The sequence below is a fragment of the Ips typographus genome, linkage group LG14 (genome assembly GCF_016097725.1).
Source record: "Ips typographus isolate SLU linkage group LG14, UJ_Ityp_2.0, whole genome shotgun sequence".
NCBI lineage: Eukaryota > Metazoa > Arthropoda > Insecta > Coleoptera > Curculionidae > Ips > Ips typographus.
In genome coordinates this window covers 161,824-177,621 of record NC_138435.1, presented here as the reverse complement: position 1 = coordinate 177,621, position 15,798 = coordinate 161,824, and the positions used below count along the sequence as shown (strand labels likewise).

The following is a 15,798-nucleotide window of genomic DNA, read 5'->3' as shown; positions in this document are numbered from 1 at the left end:
AGAGTAGAAAATAAGCAAGTTAACCAGTCAAAATGGTTGAAAATTGACTTGTCCCCCCAGAAGCCAAACTATAAAACAAACAACCCAACTTTTATATATCGATGGAAAGCTCCTTTCATTGGCTATCCATTGACATATAAAAGTCCTAGACAAGTGTATCAAATAAGCGGGTTATTCCAGATTAAAGGGAGAGATGTCAAAATTGTTGGTAAGACCACTTTTTCTCCAAAATAGATTGTGGAATATATCTCCTAAACTGGTACATATAAGAAAAAAGTGCAGGGAATAAAAATTGCAAAAAAAAGTCAAAGAAACTGTTTACCCCTGTTTGTAGCTTAAAAAACAGCCCAGTTATAGACAGTCAAAGTTTTTTTAGGTGTTTCTGGTCTCCAAAATGGATTATGTGGAATATCTCCTAAACTAGTACAGATAAGAAAAAAGTGCAAGGAATAAAAATTACGTAAAAAAGGTCAAAGAAACTGAAACCAACCAAGTCCCCTCGGAAACTGCATACAGGGTGGACAAAATTTCTGTTAAAAAAATCCTTCAGTAAAAGCTTTTAGGCCAACCAAATTTCAGCCACTCATTTAATAGGAAAAACCACTGAATTAACCACAAAATAAGCAAAAAGTAACAAATTTTCAGGCCTTTAGGCCATTCAAACATACCACCCACACAACAAAAACAACCTGTCTCTAAACAACTTAATTAACAAACCAACCACCAGAAGAGGTGTTTGCAGTTAAAAAGAACAGTCTAAACCACTCTAAACCGTTAAAATGAGTGAAAAAACCTTTAGAATTGATTATTTAAAAACCATTTGCTTACCTGGTATAGCCAATTGAAGGGCAATCAGGATTGTAAACATTATATCCGATTTTAGGTGTGCACAACACTGAAAACGTGTCCCACTCATTTTTTTTCTTCACTATAATCGCCTTAAATTCATAATTGTTTTGTTTTTTCTCTTAAATCGGGGTTTTAATGGATTTTTTCGTTAATTCCTGGACCATTGATCAACCGACGACGCCATTTTACTAACTACTGAGTTGTTTACAGTTTGCCCTTCTCCTCCGAGCTGCCAGACTGGGGTTTATACGTCAAACGTCAACTGTCTGTCAACTGTGTGTGTGTGTGTGGGGAATGGCAAACAGTGCCATCTGGTGGCGGATGTTTTGTCCGGCATATTTAGGCTAGAATGTTTTCTTTTTACAACAGAGTTAATTCAATTTCTATGGGGTTTATGACAGTGGCTTACAAAGAAAGCAAACAATAATAATCAATTAATAGTAATTTAACGTAATTCCATTGAAAACACGTTTTACGGTTGCATTATTACTGATTATAGTATCGGGCAAAAATGTAAGGAGACACTTGGAAAGCAATTTTAAAAATTAATATCTCCAAAACTTGATAAGGTACGGTCTTGATTTTTTTATTATAAACTAATTGGGGTTTTGAAAACCTCCCCTAAAAATTTCATGAATGACAGTCGCTTGACAAAGCCGTAATTGACAAGAACGTAGTATAGGGACTTTTAAACCCACTCACGTTAATTTTTTGAAAATTCATATCTCGAAAACCTGCCAACCTAAGAATTTGATTTTTTATATCGTTGGAAAGCTCGTTTTATTTGCTTAACCATCGACGTATAAAAGTCCGTAACATATCAGCCAAATAAGAAAGTTATTCAGGTTTAAAAGAAACAGTGCACCAAAAGGGGTACTTTAGTCATCTAACGCTCTTATCAAATACCTGAGTGATAATATTAACCTCATAACCAAACAAAAAAGTACTTGAAACATTTTTGTTATTAGGAAATATCGAGATTAACCATAATATGAATTATTAGTAATATTCATCACTGAATTATGTAGTTAGTAATCAAAATTTTGTAGAAATGAGTAAATGTAATGATTTGCTCACTTTTTCTAAGTTTTTAGTGATTTTTCTACCATCTCTAATATAATTGTATACACAGTAAACTGGGGTAAGTGTTTTTTCTTCTCTATAAAAGAAATAATAATAATGAGAAAAAAAAAAGAAGAAGAAAATAAAGTTTTTAGAAAAAAATTAAAAATAATGAAATTTATATAATTTCTGGAAAAACTGGTGAAGTAATGAAATACTGTTTCACTTAAGTAATTTTTTACAGCCTGATGAAGCCAATAAGCAGAAACACTTGTCGCAGATTTATGAGCTTTTTAAAAAGAAGATTTTTAGTAATTACATAACAAAAGGTATAAAAATTAAAGTTTACTTAATGAAACATGTGCCATCTATTGACGAGTGTCGATATCTCCGAAATACGAGGAGTTCATTGACGTTTCACTTATTAGCGAAAAATGCTGCTAGTCGTTAACAGATGGCGCCAGCAATATTAAACCACTGGTATAGTTAACAGAAATTTAATAATTTTTTGTAAAGGCTGTCTAATTCACTCACAGGTTTTGGAGATATGTTAATTTTCAAAAATTTGAATTGAGGGAAATGTGGGCTCATTTACATTTTTGGAAATTCTGGCACTGTCAAGTGTCAACTGTCATTGATGAAATTTTTTTTGTGGAGGCTGTCAATACCTTCAAAATCAAAATTCTACTTGGACAGATTTTGGTTTGGATATAAATTTTCAAAATTTTGAGTGTAGTGTCGTTTTTGTCAATTCTCAAATAAAATTTGTTTCCAATGTTGCCAAATTGTGTTTTTTTTTTTAAATACTTGTAAAAATCCTCATTGCAATCTCTCCAAATATAATTGCATTGTTGTCAAACTGACTAATTTAGGAAAAACAGTAATTTTCACACTTTTTTCCAATAAACCAAGTAAAAGTAAAGAAATATGTTATTCCAAAAGACGTATTCAACCAACAAATCGATTCCCATTCCGGGTAGCCAGACAAGACATAAAAATTTCATTTTCATGGCTCTGAAAGCTCTATTTTCGATGTCTCGAAGGAATTTCACATCGTTATAGTCACTGAACATAGTTTTGGTCGTGTTTGTTCAATCAATTACCCACAGTATTAATAAGACCCACTGGCAAATGAACGGAATAAAAAAAAGAGTCTAGAAACGTGGCCTGAATACCATTTTTTCAAGCAGAAAAATGCTCCCAGACAGCATTATTGGAAATTGTCCCGAGAAAATTGATTTACTCTCCCATTGGCAAAATGGAGCAATTTAGAGTAATGAAACGAACTGGAAGTTCCAAATTTTTATCACTTACAATAGCGTCTGAACGTTTTATCTTAACTTGATTAAACAAGTTTTATATTTACTCTGTATATTTGCTTTTTCGAAATTTTTGTCAACTAATTTTGCTCATTTACACTACCTTGCCTTATTACTTAATTCGTTGTGGCGGTGGTGTCATGTGCTAGTAACATATTAGAGAAAAAACATCAATTAAAGGTAATTTATTTTAAAATAACAAAAACATAATGATCTGCCAATTTTCAGAAACTCTAAAAAAGTTTTAAAACACCTGTAGAGGCTTCTGGCACTTTTTGGTTGGTTTCCAGTAGCTTTTAGAGGTCTCTGGTGCTTTCAACATGATTCTAAAGACCTCTCCCAATTTCCAGAAACTCTAAAAAGTTTTAGGACACTTGTAGAGGCTTCTGGCACTTTTTGGTTGGTTTCCAGTAGCTTTTAGAGGTCTCTGGTGCTTTCAACATGATTCTAAAGACCTCTCCCAATTTCCAGAAACTCTAAAAAGTTTTAGGACACTTGTAGAGGCCTCTGGAACATTTTGATTGGTTTCCAGTAGCTTTTAGAAGTCTCTGGTGCTTTCACCATGATTCTAAAGACCTCTCCCAATTTCCAGAAACTCTAAAAAGTTTTAAGACACTTGTAGAGGCCTCTGGCAATTTCTGGTTGGTTTCCAGTAGCTTTTAGAGGTCTCTGGTGCTTTCAACATGATTCTAAAGACCTCTCCCAATTTCCAGAAACTCTAAAAAGTTTTAAGACACTTGTAGAGGCCTCTGGCAATTTCTGGTTGGTTTCCAGTAGCTTTTAGAGGTCTCTGGTGCTTTCAACATGATTCTAAAGACCTCTCGCAATTTCCAGAAACTCTAAAAAGTTTTAGGACACTTGTAGAGGCCTCTGGCACATTTTGGTTGGTTTCCAGTAGCTTTTAGAGGTTTCTGGTGCTTTCAACATGATTTTAGAGACCTCTGCCAATTTCCCGAAACTCTAAAAAGTTTTAAGACACTTGTAGAGGCCTCTGGCACATTTTGGTTGGTTTCCAGTAGCTTTTAGAGGTCTCTGGTGCTTTCAACATGATTCTAAAGACCTCTCCCAATTTCCAGAAACTCTAAAAAGTTTTAAGACACTTGTAGAGGCCTCTGGCACATTTTGGTTGGTTTCCAGTAGCTTTTAGAGGTTTCTGGTGCTTTCAACATGATTTTAGAGACCTCTGCCAATTTCCCGAAACTCTAAAAAGTTTTAGGACACTTGTAGAGGCCTCTGGCACATTTTGGTCGGTTTCCAGTAACTTTTAGAGGTCTCTGGTGCTTTCAACGTGATTCTAAAGACCTCTCCCAATTTCCAGAAACTCTAAAAAGTTTTAGGACTCTTGTAGAGGCCTCTGGCACATTTTGGTTGGTTTCCAGTAGCTTTTAGAGGTTTCTGGTGCTTTCAACATGATTTTAGAGACCTCTCCGAATTTCCAGAAACTCTAAAAAGTTTTAGGACACTTGTAGAGGCCTCTGGCACATTTTGGTTGGTTTCCAGTAACTTTTAGAGGTTTCTGGTGCTTTCAACATGATTCTAAAGACCTCTCCCAATTTCCAGAAACTCTAAAAAGTTTTAAGACACTTGTAGAGGCCTCTGGCACATTTTGGTTGGTTTCCAGTAGCTTTTAGAGGTCTCTGGTGCTTTCAACATGATTCTAAAGACCTCTCCCAATTTCCAGAAACACTAAAAAGTTTTAGGACACTTGTAGAGGCCTCTGGCACATTTTGATTGGTTTCCAGTAGCTTTTAGAGGTCTCTGGTGCTTTCAACATGATTCTAAAGTCCTCTCCCAATTTCCAGAAACTCTAAAAAGTTTTAGGACACTTGTAGAGGCCTCTGGCACATTTTGGTTGGTTTCCAGTAACTTTTAGAGGTTTCTGGTGCTTTCAACATGATTCTAAAGACCTCTCCCAATTTCCAGAAACTCTAAAAAGTTTTAAGACACTTGTAGAGGCCTCTGGCACATTTTGGTTGGTTTCCAGTAGCTTTTAGAGGTCTCTGGTGCTTTCAACATGATTCTAAAGACCTCTCCCAATTTCCAGAAACACTAAAAAGTTTTAGGACACTTGTAGAGGCCTCTGGCACATTTTGATTGGTTTCCAGTAGCTTTTAGAGGTCTCTGGTGCTTTCAACATGATTCTAAAGTCCTCTCCCAATTTCCAGAAACTCTAAAAAGTTTTAGGACTCTTGTAGAGGCCTCTGGCACATTTTGGTTGGTTTCCAGTAGCTTTTAGAGGTCTCTGGTGCTTTCAACATGATTCTAAAGTCCTCTCCCAATTTCCAGAAACTCTAAAAAGTGTTAGGACACTTGTAGAGGCCTCTGGCACATTTTGGTTGGTTTCCAGTAGCTTTTAGAGGTCTCTGGTGCTTTCAACATGATTCTAAAGACCTCTCGCAATTTCCAGAAACTCTAAAAAGTTTTAGGACACTTGTAGAGGCCTCTGGCACATTTTGATTGGTTTCCAGTAGCTTTTAGAGGTCTCTGGTGCTTTCAACATGATTCTAAAGTCCTCTCCCAATTTCCAGAAACTCTAAAAAGTGTTAGGACACTTGTAGAGGCCTCTGGCACATTTTGGTTGGTTTCCAGTAGCTTTTAGAGGTCTCTGGTGCTTTCAACATGATTCTAAAGACCTCTCCCAATTTCCAGAAACACTAAAAAGTTTTAGGACACTTGTAGAGGCCTCTGGCACATTTTGATTGGTTTCCAGTAGCTTTTAGAGGTCTCTGGTGCTTTCAACATGATTCTAAAGTCCTCTCCCAATTTCCAGAAACTCTAAAAAGTTTTAGGACTCTTGTAGAGGCCTCTGGCACATTTTGGTTGGTTTCCAGTAGCTTTTAGAGGTTTCTGGTGCTTTCAACATGATTTTAGAGACCTCTCCCAATTTCCAGAAACTCTAAAAAGTTTTAGGACACTTGTAGAGGCCTCTGGCACATTTTGGTTGGTTTCCAGTAACTTTTAGAGGTCTCTGGTGCTTTCAACGTGATTCTAAAGACCTCTCCCAATTTCCAGAAACTCTAAAAAGTTTTAAGACACTTGTAGAGGCCTCTGGCACATTTTGGTTGGTTTCCAGTAACTTTTAGAGGTCTCTGGTGCTTTCAACGTGATTCTAAAGACCTCTCCCAATTTCCAGAAACTCTAAAAAGTTTTAGGACACTTGTAGAAGCCTCTGGCACATTTTGGTTGGTTTCCAGTAGCTTTTAGAGGTCTCTGGTGCTTTCAACATGATTCTAAAGACCTCTCCCAATTTCTAGAAACTCTAAGAAGTTTTAAGACACTTGTAGAGGCCTCTGGCACATTTTGGTTGGTTTCCAGTAGCTTTTAGAGGTCTCTGGTGCTTTCAACTTGATTCTAAAGACCTCTCCCAATTTCCAGAAACTCTAAAAAGTTTTAAGACACTTGTAGAGGCCTCTGGCACATTTTGGTTGGTTTCCAGTAGCTTTTAGAGGTCTCTGGTGCTTTCAACGTGATTCTAAAGACCTCTCGCAATTTCCAGAAACTCTAAATAGTTTTAGGACACTTGTAGAACCCTCTGGCAATTTCTGGTTGGTTTCCAGTAGCTTTTAGAAGTCTCTGGTGCTTTCACCATGATTCTAAAGACCTCTCCCAATTTCCAGAAACTCTAAAAAGTTTTAGGACACTTGTAGAGGCCTCTGGCACATTTTGGTTGGTTTCCAGTAACTTTTAGAGGTCTCTGGTGCTTTCAACGTGATTCTAAAGACCTCTCCCAATTTCCAGAAACTCTAAAAAGTTTTAAGACACTTGTAGAGGCCTCTGGCACATTTTGGTTGGTTTCCAGTAACTTTTAGAGGTCTCTGGTGCTTTCAACGTGATTCTAAAGACCTCTCCCAATTTCCAGAAACTCTAAAAAGTTTTAAGACACTTGTAGAAGCCTCTGGCACATTTTGATTGGTTTCCAGTAGCTTTTAGAGGTCTCTGGTGCTTTCAACATGATTCTAAAGACCTCTCCCAATTTCCAGAAACTCTAAAAAGTTTTAAGACACTTGTAGAGGCCTCTGGCACATTTTGGTTGGTTTCCAGTAGCTTTTAGAGGTCTCTGGTGCTTTCAACATGATTCTAAAGACCTCTCCCAATTTCCAGAAACTCTAAAAAGTTTTAAGACACTTGTAGAGGCCTCTGGCACATTTTGGTTGGTTTCCAGTAGCTTTTAGAGGTCTCTGGTGCTTTCAACATGATTCTAAAGACCTCTCCCAATTTCCAGAAACTCTAAAAAGTTTTAAGACACTTGTAGAGGCCTCTGGCACATTTTGGTTGGTTTCCAGTAGCTTTTAGAGGTCTCTGGTGCTTTCAACATGATTCTAAAGACCTCTCCCAATTTCCAGAAACTCTAAAAAGTTTTAAGACACTTGTAGAGGCCTCTGGCACATTTTGGTTGGTTTCCAGTAGCTTTTAGAGGTCTCTGGTGCTTTCAACATGATTCTAAAGACCTCTCCCAATTTCCAGAAACTCTAAAAAGTTTTAGGACACTTGTAGAGGCCTCTGACAATTTCTGGTAGCTTTTAGAAGTCTCTGACTCTTTCAGCATGATTCTAAAAAACTTCTGCCAAATTCCAGAAGCTCTAAAAAATTTTAGGACTTTTTTGAAGGTTTCTGGCAAATTTCCAGAAACTTTAAAAAACTTTTAAAACACTCGTAGAGGAAAATCCAAATTTTCTACAAAAATCTCACACAGTAAACTTCTTAATTTTGAGTCAAACACCTGAGGCTGAATCTAAATTCTCTCGGCTCTAACAGTCTAACCTCCTAATTTATCGGGCCCTAAAACGTTCTGTCTTTGTCTTTTGCATGCGATTTTCTGTTACCCTCGTTCAGGAAGTTGGCCTACATTCCAGATATAATACATAGAGAGAGAGAGAAGGACAATTACAAAGCCAAAGTTTAATAAAAGCTAGCAAACACGTGACCATTTAGGCCACATCCACATAATGTGAGTTACATAAAATTGTGATTTTCCTACTTGTTTCATAAAATGATATTTTATTACTGATGTAACTTTTCTCAAACAAAATCCTCGTTTAAACAATAACAATTTGTCATTAACGTGTTTACTTTGGAGTGTTGTTTACCAGAATCATATGCCTAAAGCTCTCCGGTTATCTCATCAAATTTGGTGGTTTCGCAACTTTGTAATTGAAAATTTACCGCGAATTTCAGTAAAAATTAAGGATTTTTAAGTTTGTTTATGTAGCATATTTAGAAAAATGCCAAACGGACTTAAATCGGCTCAATTAGGTGGCCTCACAATCTATTTAAACGTGACTGACGTAAAAGTATACACAGTGTCCCATATACAATTAAGTGAAGCTTTGTTGCAGGTCTCAGAATGTGCAAAACAATCGTCTTCCTCATAGTTCTGATCTCTTCCACCTTAGCTCAGAACGAAACCTCCGCCGAATTTCTGATCCACCTGGACTTCAGCCTCAACAACAGCACAATTCCCTCGTACATCCTGAACATCGTTTACAACACCGCTTCTGAGCACAACATCACCACTTCTGATCTTCTAAACTTGTTTGCGATCAATTCCACCAACATTACCGCCACTCAGCTGGTTTTGGAGCAACTCAACGTGACCGAAAGTGCTGTTTTCAGTCTGGACGGCCTGCAGTACGGTCTGACTTTGTTCAATCTGACTTTCCGGGACTTTTACAACGACTTCCTGGAACAGCACAATCTGGCAGGAACTACAAACCTCAGAGATGCGCTGATAGTGCTTGGGATTGATGTAGCACAGTTCTCCATGGGGATGCAGTATGGCAGTCCTGATCCTTGGGAGGAGTTTAGTAAGGGGAACTTTTCCCTGGAGAAGTGGGAGGAAGCTTGCTCCTTACTGGGGATCAGCGTGGAGGAGAGTTGGGGGACAGCAAAACTGCTTTTCATCAAACAAATCGAGTTGATTTACGATGATGTTGATGAGTTTCTAGTTTTGCTTGAGTTGCACCACATCTCATTGGGTGAAGCTTTGGTTATTTGGGATCAACTGAAAGTTGATGTTGATCAGGGGGTTTTTGGTGATTTACTCCAATCAGTGTGGAGTAAAGTGGCCAACCAAACCATTCTTGGTGCAGTAACTGGGGTAAACCAAGCAGTAATCCACCGTAAGGTGTTTGAAACCTTTTCCACTGATCTAGAAGTGTTGAAGGTCAAGGCTTCACCAATTGACAGTGATGACGTTTATGACGTGTTAACTGTCAACGACACAACGTACAGGGACTTGGTGGTGTTGCACTTAAACTCCTCAGCAGCCAAAGTGGTGGAAATTTCCCCTAACAACACCCAGCAAGATCTAGTCGACTGCACTTTGGTCAGTGTGTTCAATCACTCTGTAGTTAGCTACAGCGTGGCTCAAGCAATTTACAGTAATCACTCGTACAGTATCGGTGGTTTAGTGAACGACACTGTAGTTTCTGGTAGTGCACTAATATGCAACAACACCCTGTACGGTTTGGTTAGGGGGGTGGAAGAGGGGGTGGTTGTGGTTGATGGTTTTGCCGTTTATTTGTCTCAGCCTGAAAATGGCGCCAATTTTATAGGAAATAAGTGGGCCTTGGCCTGTAACACGATATTTACAACCTTAATTGTAATGGTAATTTCCCACTAGTGAAAAAAATTACATATTTATAGTAAAAAGTATTGAAAATGTGTTCATTTTCGTCTAATAGAATAAAAAGTACTCTGTTATGCTTATTATCCATCAAGTTTTGACAGCTCAGTTATTTTGACAGAGTGCTCTGTTTGATCTAATCGTCATCAGGAGCTACTCTCGCTAATCACGTGATTTTCATTAATAAAGCGCTAGTTAATAGACCATCTTTGTTTCTGGATGGTCAGGATCCCACTCGATTTTCCGTATCCCGAAATTCCTGAATGGGAATCGAACACGCCTCGTTTTCGCAAGCGCAAACCCCCGAAAACGCTGGGGTAAGCTGAGCGCTGTCTCTCTCAGTTTGGATCGGGCTGTTTTGTGCGTCTAAAGTGGTTTGGACCGTATTTGGGTGCTACTACGACGTTTTCTGGACATTTTCTGGATATTTCAGTAAGTTTTTATTCCATATTTTGATATTTTTCTGTCAACTTAGCTGACAAACTGCTCTAGCAACCAAAAAACACAAACCAAGTCAGTCAAAGTTAGAAAAAAAAAGTTTCTCCTTTTCATCACTCCTAGTGTTTTTGAGTTTTTGCAGATTTTTAAAATTTTGCACTTTTTCCTCTAAATACTGTTGTCCTCCAACACACGCCCTTTTTGCACCAACCTCCCCTTCTTCACTGCCTTGTATTTGTCTCATTTCTCTTCCTTTTTTTATTTCCGTTATTCTTTATCTTTTAAATTTTTTTCTTTTCTTCTTTTTTTTATTCAGTCTCTACAAAAATTGTACTTTTTTTAAAAATTCCTGTAAGTGAACAAAAATGCATATTTATTTATTTAATACAAATTTTTTCTTTGGGAGTGTTTTAGTTAAAAATTTTTATTTTTTTTTGATAATTATTCCATTTTTAAATTTAGTGAATTTTTTAATAGTAATTAAGGATTTTTTTCTGAAAAGTCCTTCCATTTAATAACAGTATAAAATAATTATTCTTGTTCTAATAAATATGTAAATATACATAATACACACGCACGCAAAAACGGGTCAAGGTTTGAAAACTCATTTGTTTACTATGGAATTTGCAAACTTTCTCCTGTATATAAACTAATTTTTACCCTTTATAATTCTACTGTACAATTTATAGCTTCACTGGTAAGATTTTGACAGTTTTGACATTTCCGGTCTGTCACAAACACTGTCAAAATCAGTTTCACAAAATTTGAGAAAGTCTACGATTAGCGGTACAAAATTGAAAACTTGTATTAGTCGACTAACTATATGAGTAGAGCTTTTGACAGTTGCGTCGTTTGACAGTTGGTAATCTAGTTTGATATGAAGAGGTTAGGATTGCTAAAATCCTGAAGCACTGGTGAAATCAGTGTAAATATTGTTACACTTTACTGGGTTCTTTTTGACAAGTGAGACTTATTTGTGTTAGGACAAGGACGGTAAACTACGTGAAATTTCCTTTAAAATGAGGTGCAAGTCAATATTTTGACAGGAAATTCAAAATGGCGGCATGGGACGCAATTTTGTCTGTCATTTCTTGAAACTACGTGAAATTTCCTTTAAAATGAGGTGCAAGTCAATATTTTGACAGGAAATTCAAAATGGCGGCCTGGGACGCCATTTTGCCTGTCATTTCTTGAAACTACGTGAAATTTCCTTTAAAATGAGGTGCAAGTCAATATTTTGACAGGAAATTCAAAATGGCGTCCCAGGCCGCCATTTTGTCTGTCATTTCTTGAAACTACGTGAAATTTCCTTTAAAATGAGGTGCAAGTCAATATTTTGACAGGAAATTCAAAATGGCGGCCTGGGACGTCATTTTGTCTGTCATTTCTTGAAACTACGTAAAATTTCCTTTAAAATGAGGTGCAAGTCAATATTTTGACAGAAAATTCAAAATGGCGGCCTGGAACTGTCAAAAAATACAACTTTTTTATTTGTCAAGTTACAGTTGACGTCTCGATGTCATTTTATGTTAAAATTTCCCGGAAAAGACGCTGATGCAGTCAGTTTTTTGATATCTCAAAAACTAACAGAGTTAGACCTAACCTAACCTAAGTTAACATTTTTCACCATTTCGTTGCCAGAAATTAAGATTTACATGAAATCTGACTAAAAAATATTTACAATACAATTGTATAATATGTGATATTATCATATTATGGTAAAGAAAATTTGACGCCCTCTAGCGGCCAAACGGTACGACCAATCAACTCATGTGGGGATATTTTTGGAAAGCTTATAATCTGCACTATCTTTTGTTTTCTATGACATTTTGACGTATCTTGTCAAGTAAGGGAGTAAATTAGGGTGAAATCAGCGGGTGTCTAAAAATTAGTGATTTTATGGTGAAGCAACTTTGACGCCCTCTAGCGGCCAAACGGTATGACCAATCAACTCATGTGGGGATATTTTTAGAAAGCTTGAAATCTACTCTATCTTTTGTTTTCTATGACATTTTGACGTATCTTGTCAAGTAAGGGAGTAAATTAGGGTGAAATCAGCGGGTGTCTAAAAATTAGTGATTTTATGATGAAGCAACTTTGACGCCCTCTAGCGGCGAAAAGGTATGACCAATCAACTCATGTGGGGATATTTTTAGAAAGCTTGAAATCTACTCTATCTTTTGTTTTCTATGACATTTTGACGTATCTTGTCAAGTAAGGGAGTAAATTAGGGTGAAATCAGCGGGTGTCTAAAAATTAGTGATTTTATGATGAAGCAACTTTGACGCCCTCTAGCGGCGAAAAGGTATGACCAATCAACTCATGTGGGGATATTTTTAGAAAGCTTGAAATCTACTCTATCTTTTGTTTTCTATGACATTTTGACGTATCTTGTCAAGTAAGGGAGTAAATTAAGATGAAATCAGCGGGTGTCTAAAAATTAGTGATTTTATGATGAAGCAACTTTGACGCCCTCTAGCGGCCAAACGGTATGACCAATCAACTCATGTGGGGATATTTTTAGAAAGCTTGAAATCTACTCTATCTTTTGTTTTCTATGACATTTTGACGTATCTTGTCAAGTAAGGGAGTAAATTAAGATGAAATCAGCGGGTGTCTAAAAATTAGTGATTTTATGATGAAGCAACTTTGACGCCCTCTAGCGGACAAACGGTATGACCAATCAACTCATGTGGGGATATTTTTAGAAAGCTTGAAATCTACTCTATCTTTTGTTTTTTATGACATTTTGACGTATCTTGTCAAGTAAGGGAGTAAATTAGGGTGAAATCAGCGGGTGTCTAAAAATTAGTGATTTTATGATGAAGCAACTTTGACGCCCTCTAGCGGCCAAACGGTATGACCAATCAACTCATGTGGGGATATTTTTAGGAAGCTTGAAATCTACTCTATCTTTTGTTTTCTATGACATTTTGACGTATCTTGTCAAGTAAGGGAGTAAATTAGGGTGAAATCAGCGGGTGTCTAAAAATTAGTGATTTTATGGTGAAGCAACTTTGACGCCCTCTAGCGGCCAAACGGTATGACCAATCAACTCATGTGGGGATATTTTTAGAAAGCTTGAAATCTACTCTATCTTTTGTTTTCTATGACATTTTGACGTATCTTGTCAAGTAAGGCAGTAAATTAGGGTGAAATCAGCGGGTGTCTAAAAATTAGTGATTTTATGGTGAAGCAACTTTGACGCCCTCTAGCGGCGAAAAGGTATGACCAATCAACTCATGTGGGGATATTTTTAGAAAGCTTGAAATCTACTCTATCTTTTGTTTTCTATGACATTTTGACGTATCTTGTCAAGTAAGGGAGTAAATTAAGATGAAATCAGCGGGTGTCTAAAAATTAGTGATTTTATGATGAAGCAACTTTGACGCCCTCTAGCGGCCAAACGGTATGACCAATCAACTCATGTGGGGATATTTTTAGAAAGCTTGAAATCTACTCTATCTTTTGTTTTCAATGACATTTTGACGTATCTTGTCAAGTAAGGGAGTAAATTAGGGTGAAATCAGCGGGTGTAGAAAAAAATTAGTGATTTTATGGTGAAGCAACTTTGACGCCCTCTAGCGGCCAAACGGTATGACCAATCAACTCATGTGGGGATATTTTTAGAAAGCTTGAAATCTACTCTATCTTTTGTTTTCTATGACATTTTGACGTATCTTGTCAAGTAAGGGAGTAAATTAGGGTGAAATCAGCGGGTGTAGAAAAAAATTAGTGATTTTATGGTGAAGCAACTTTGACGCCCTCTAGCGGCCAAACGGTATGACCAATCAACTCATGTGGGGTTATTTTTAGAAAGCTTGAAATCTACTCTATCTTTTGTTTTCTATGACATTTTGACGTATCTTGTCAAGTAAGCAGTAAATTAGGGTGAAATCAGCGGGTGTCTAAAAATTAGTGTTTTAATAGTGAAGCAACTTTGACGCCCTCTAGCGGCCAAACGGTATGACCAATCAACTCATGTGGGGATATTTTTAGAAAGCTTGAAATCTACTCTATCTTTTGTTTTCTATGACATTTTGACGTATCTTGTCAAGTAAGGGAGTAAATTAAGATGAAATCAGCGGGTGTCTAAAAATTAGTGATTTTATGATGAAGCAACTTTGACGCCCTCTAGCGGCGAAACGGTATGACCAATCAACTCATGTGGGGATATTTTTAGAAAGCTTGAAATCTACTCTATCTTTTGTTTTCTATGACATTTTGACGTATCTTGTCAAGTAAGGGAGTAAATTAGGGTGAAATCAGCGGGTGACTAAAAATTAGTGATTTTATGGTGAAGCAACTTTGACGCCCTCTAGCGGCCAAACGGTATGACCAATCAACTCATGTGGGGATATTTTTAGAAAGCTTGAAATCTACTCTATCTTTTGTTTTCTATGACATTTTGACGTATCTTGTCAAGTAAGGCAGTAAATTAGGGTGAAATCAGCGGGTGACTAAAAATTAGTGATTTTATGGTGAAGCAACTTTGACGCCCTCTAGCGGCCAAACGGTATGACCAATCAACTCATGTGGGGATATTTTTAGAAAGCTTGAAATCTACTCTATCTTTTGTTTTCTATGACATTTTGACGTATCTTGTCAAGTAAGGCAGTAAATTAGGGTGAAATCAGCGGGTGACTAAAAATTAGTGATTTTATGGTGAAGCAACTTTGACGCCCTCTAGCGGCCAAACGGTATGACCAATCAACTCATGTGGGGATATTTTTAGAAAGCTTGAAATCTACTCTATCTTTTGTTTTCTATGACATTTTGACGTATCTTGTCAAGTAAGGGAGTAAATTAAGGTGAAATCAGCGGGTGTCATGGGTGGGATTTTGACAGTTGTGACGAATTAGTTGGTTGTTTCTAACGTAATTCGTAACCAAAATAATGTTTAGACTATAACAACTAAAAGTAAACAAAAAAAATTATTCAATTTAATAGTTTCAGCATTAAACAATAAAAATCACTTTTTCTGTATACAAATCAACAATAAAATTTTGATTGTCCATATAAACGTACAATTTGCTGATATTAATTACGAATTTTACGGTTCTCCTGAAAAATGGCGATTACAAAATTCTATTTTTATTGTTTATGTTGTTTAAAAAATAAAAATAAGTGAATTCAACTGGTGCTGGTGATTTTAAGAAAACGATCATTTTCGTTATTTATTCAGTGGAAAATATTCAGGTCAGCCTGTTTAATCGATTTTTGTTCCTCTATTAGAATGCTAATATTGATGAACGTCAATAGTGTGGATTAAAGAAAAAAAACATGAAAATTAAGGGTTGTAAACAATTTTTGCCCCCTGGGGGCGGTCAAAGATGGCTAGGTTTGTTTGCCTTTCCATTCTAACGCTGCAACCACAAATTTGAAGTAAATCAGTCAATTTGTTTGGGAGATAGAACTGAAAAACTATACCGCCCATTTTTCCAAAATGGTTTTGGGTATTTGGGCAGTTACGGACCTGAAATTTTCACTGAAGGTACTTAATTT

The 15,798-nt window shown here is 36.7% G+C and overlaps 1 protein-coding gene and 1 pseudogene across 6 annotated transcripts in view; one reads left to right on the top strand and one right to left on the bottom strand.

Moving 5' to 3' along the window:
- Positions 1 to 1,073, bottom strand: part of LOC145737519 (neogenin-like) — a 38,791-nt pseudogene extending 37,718 nt beyond the window's left edge. Inside the window, exon 1 of the transcript XR_014180411.1 lies at positions 829 to 1,073. The product of XR_014180411.1 is annotated as a neogenin-like (transcript). The remainder of the gene's footprint in view (positions 1 to 828) is intronic.
- Positions 1,074 to 1,833: 760 nt separating this feature from the next.
- The window catches only part of LOC145737561 (calbindin-32-like), a 52,993-nt gene continuing 39,028 nt past the window's right edge, over positions 1,834 to 15,798 (top strand). For 2 of the 5 annotated variants that reach the window (XM_081992281.1, XM_081992280.1), the window contains exon 1: positions 15,725 to 15,787. In XM_081992281.1, the coding sequence (XP_081848407.1) occupies positions 15,740 to 15,787 (48 nt within the window). In that variant the 5' untranslated portion in view covers positions 15,725 to 15,739. Of the gene's footprint in view, positions 1,991 to 3,273; positions 3,411 to 8,566; positions 10,288 to 15,724; positions 15,788 to 15,798 lie in introns of those variants that run through there. The other 3 variants (XR_014180423.1, XR_014180422.1, XM_081992282.1) reach the window with 3 other exon arrangements.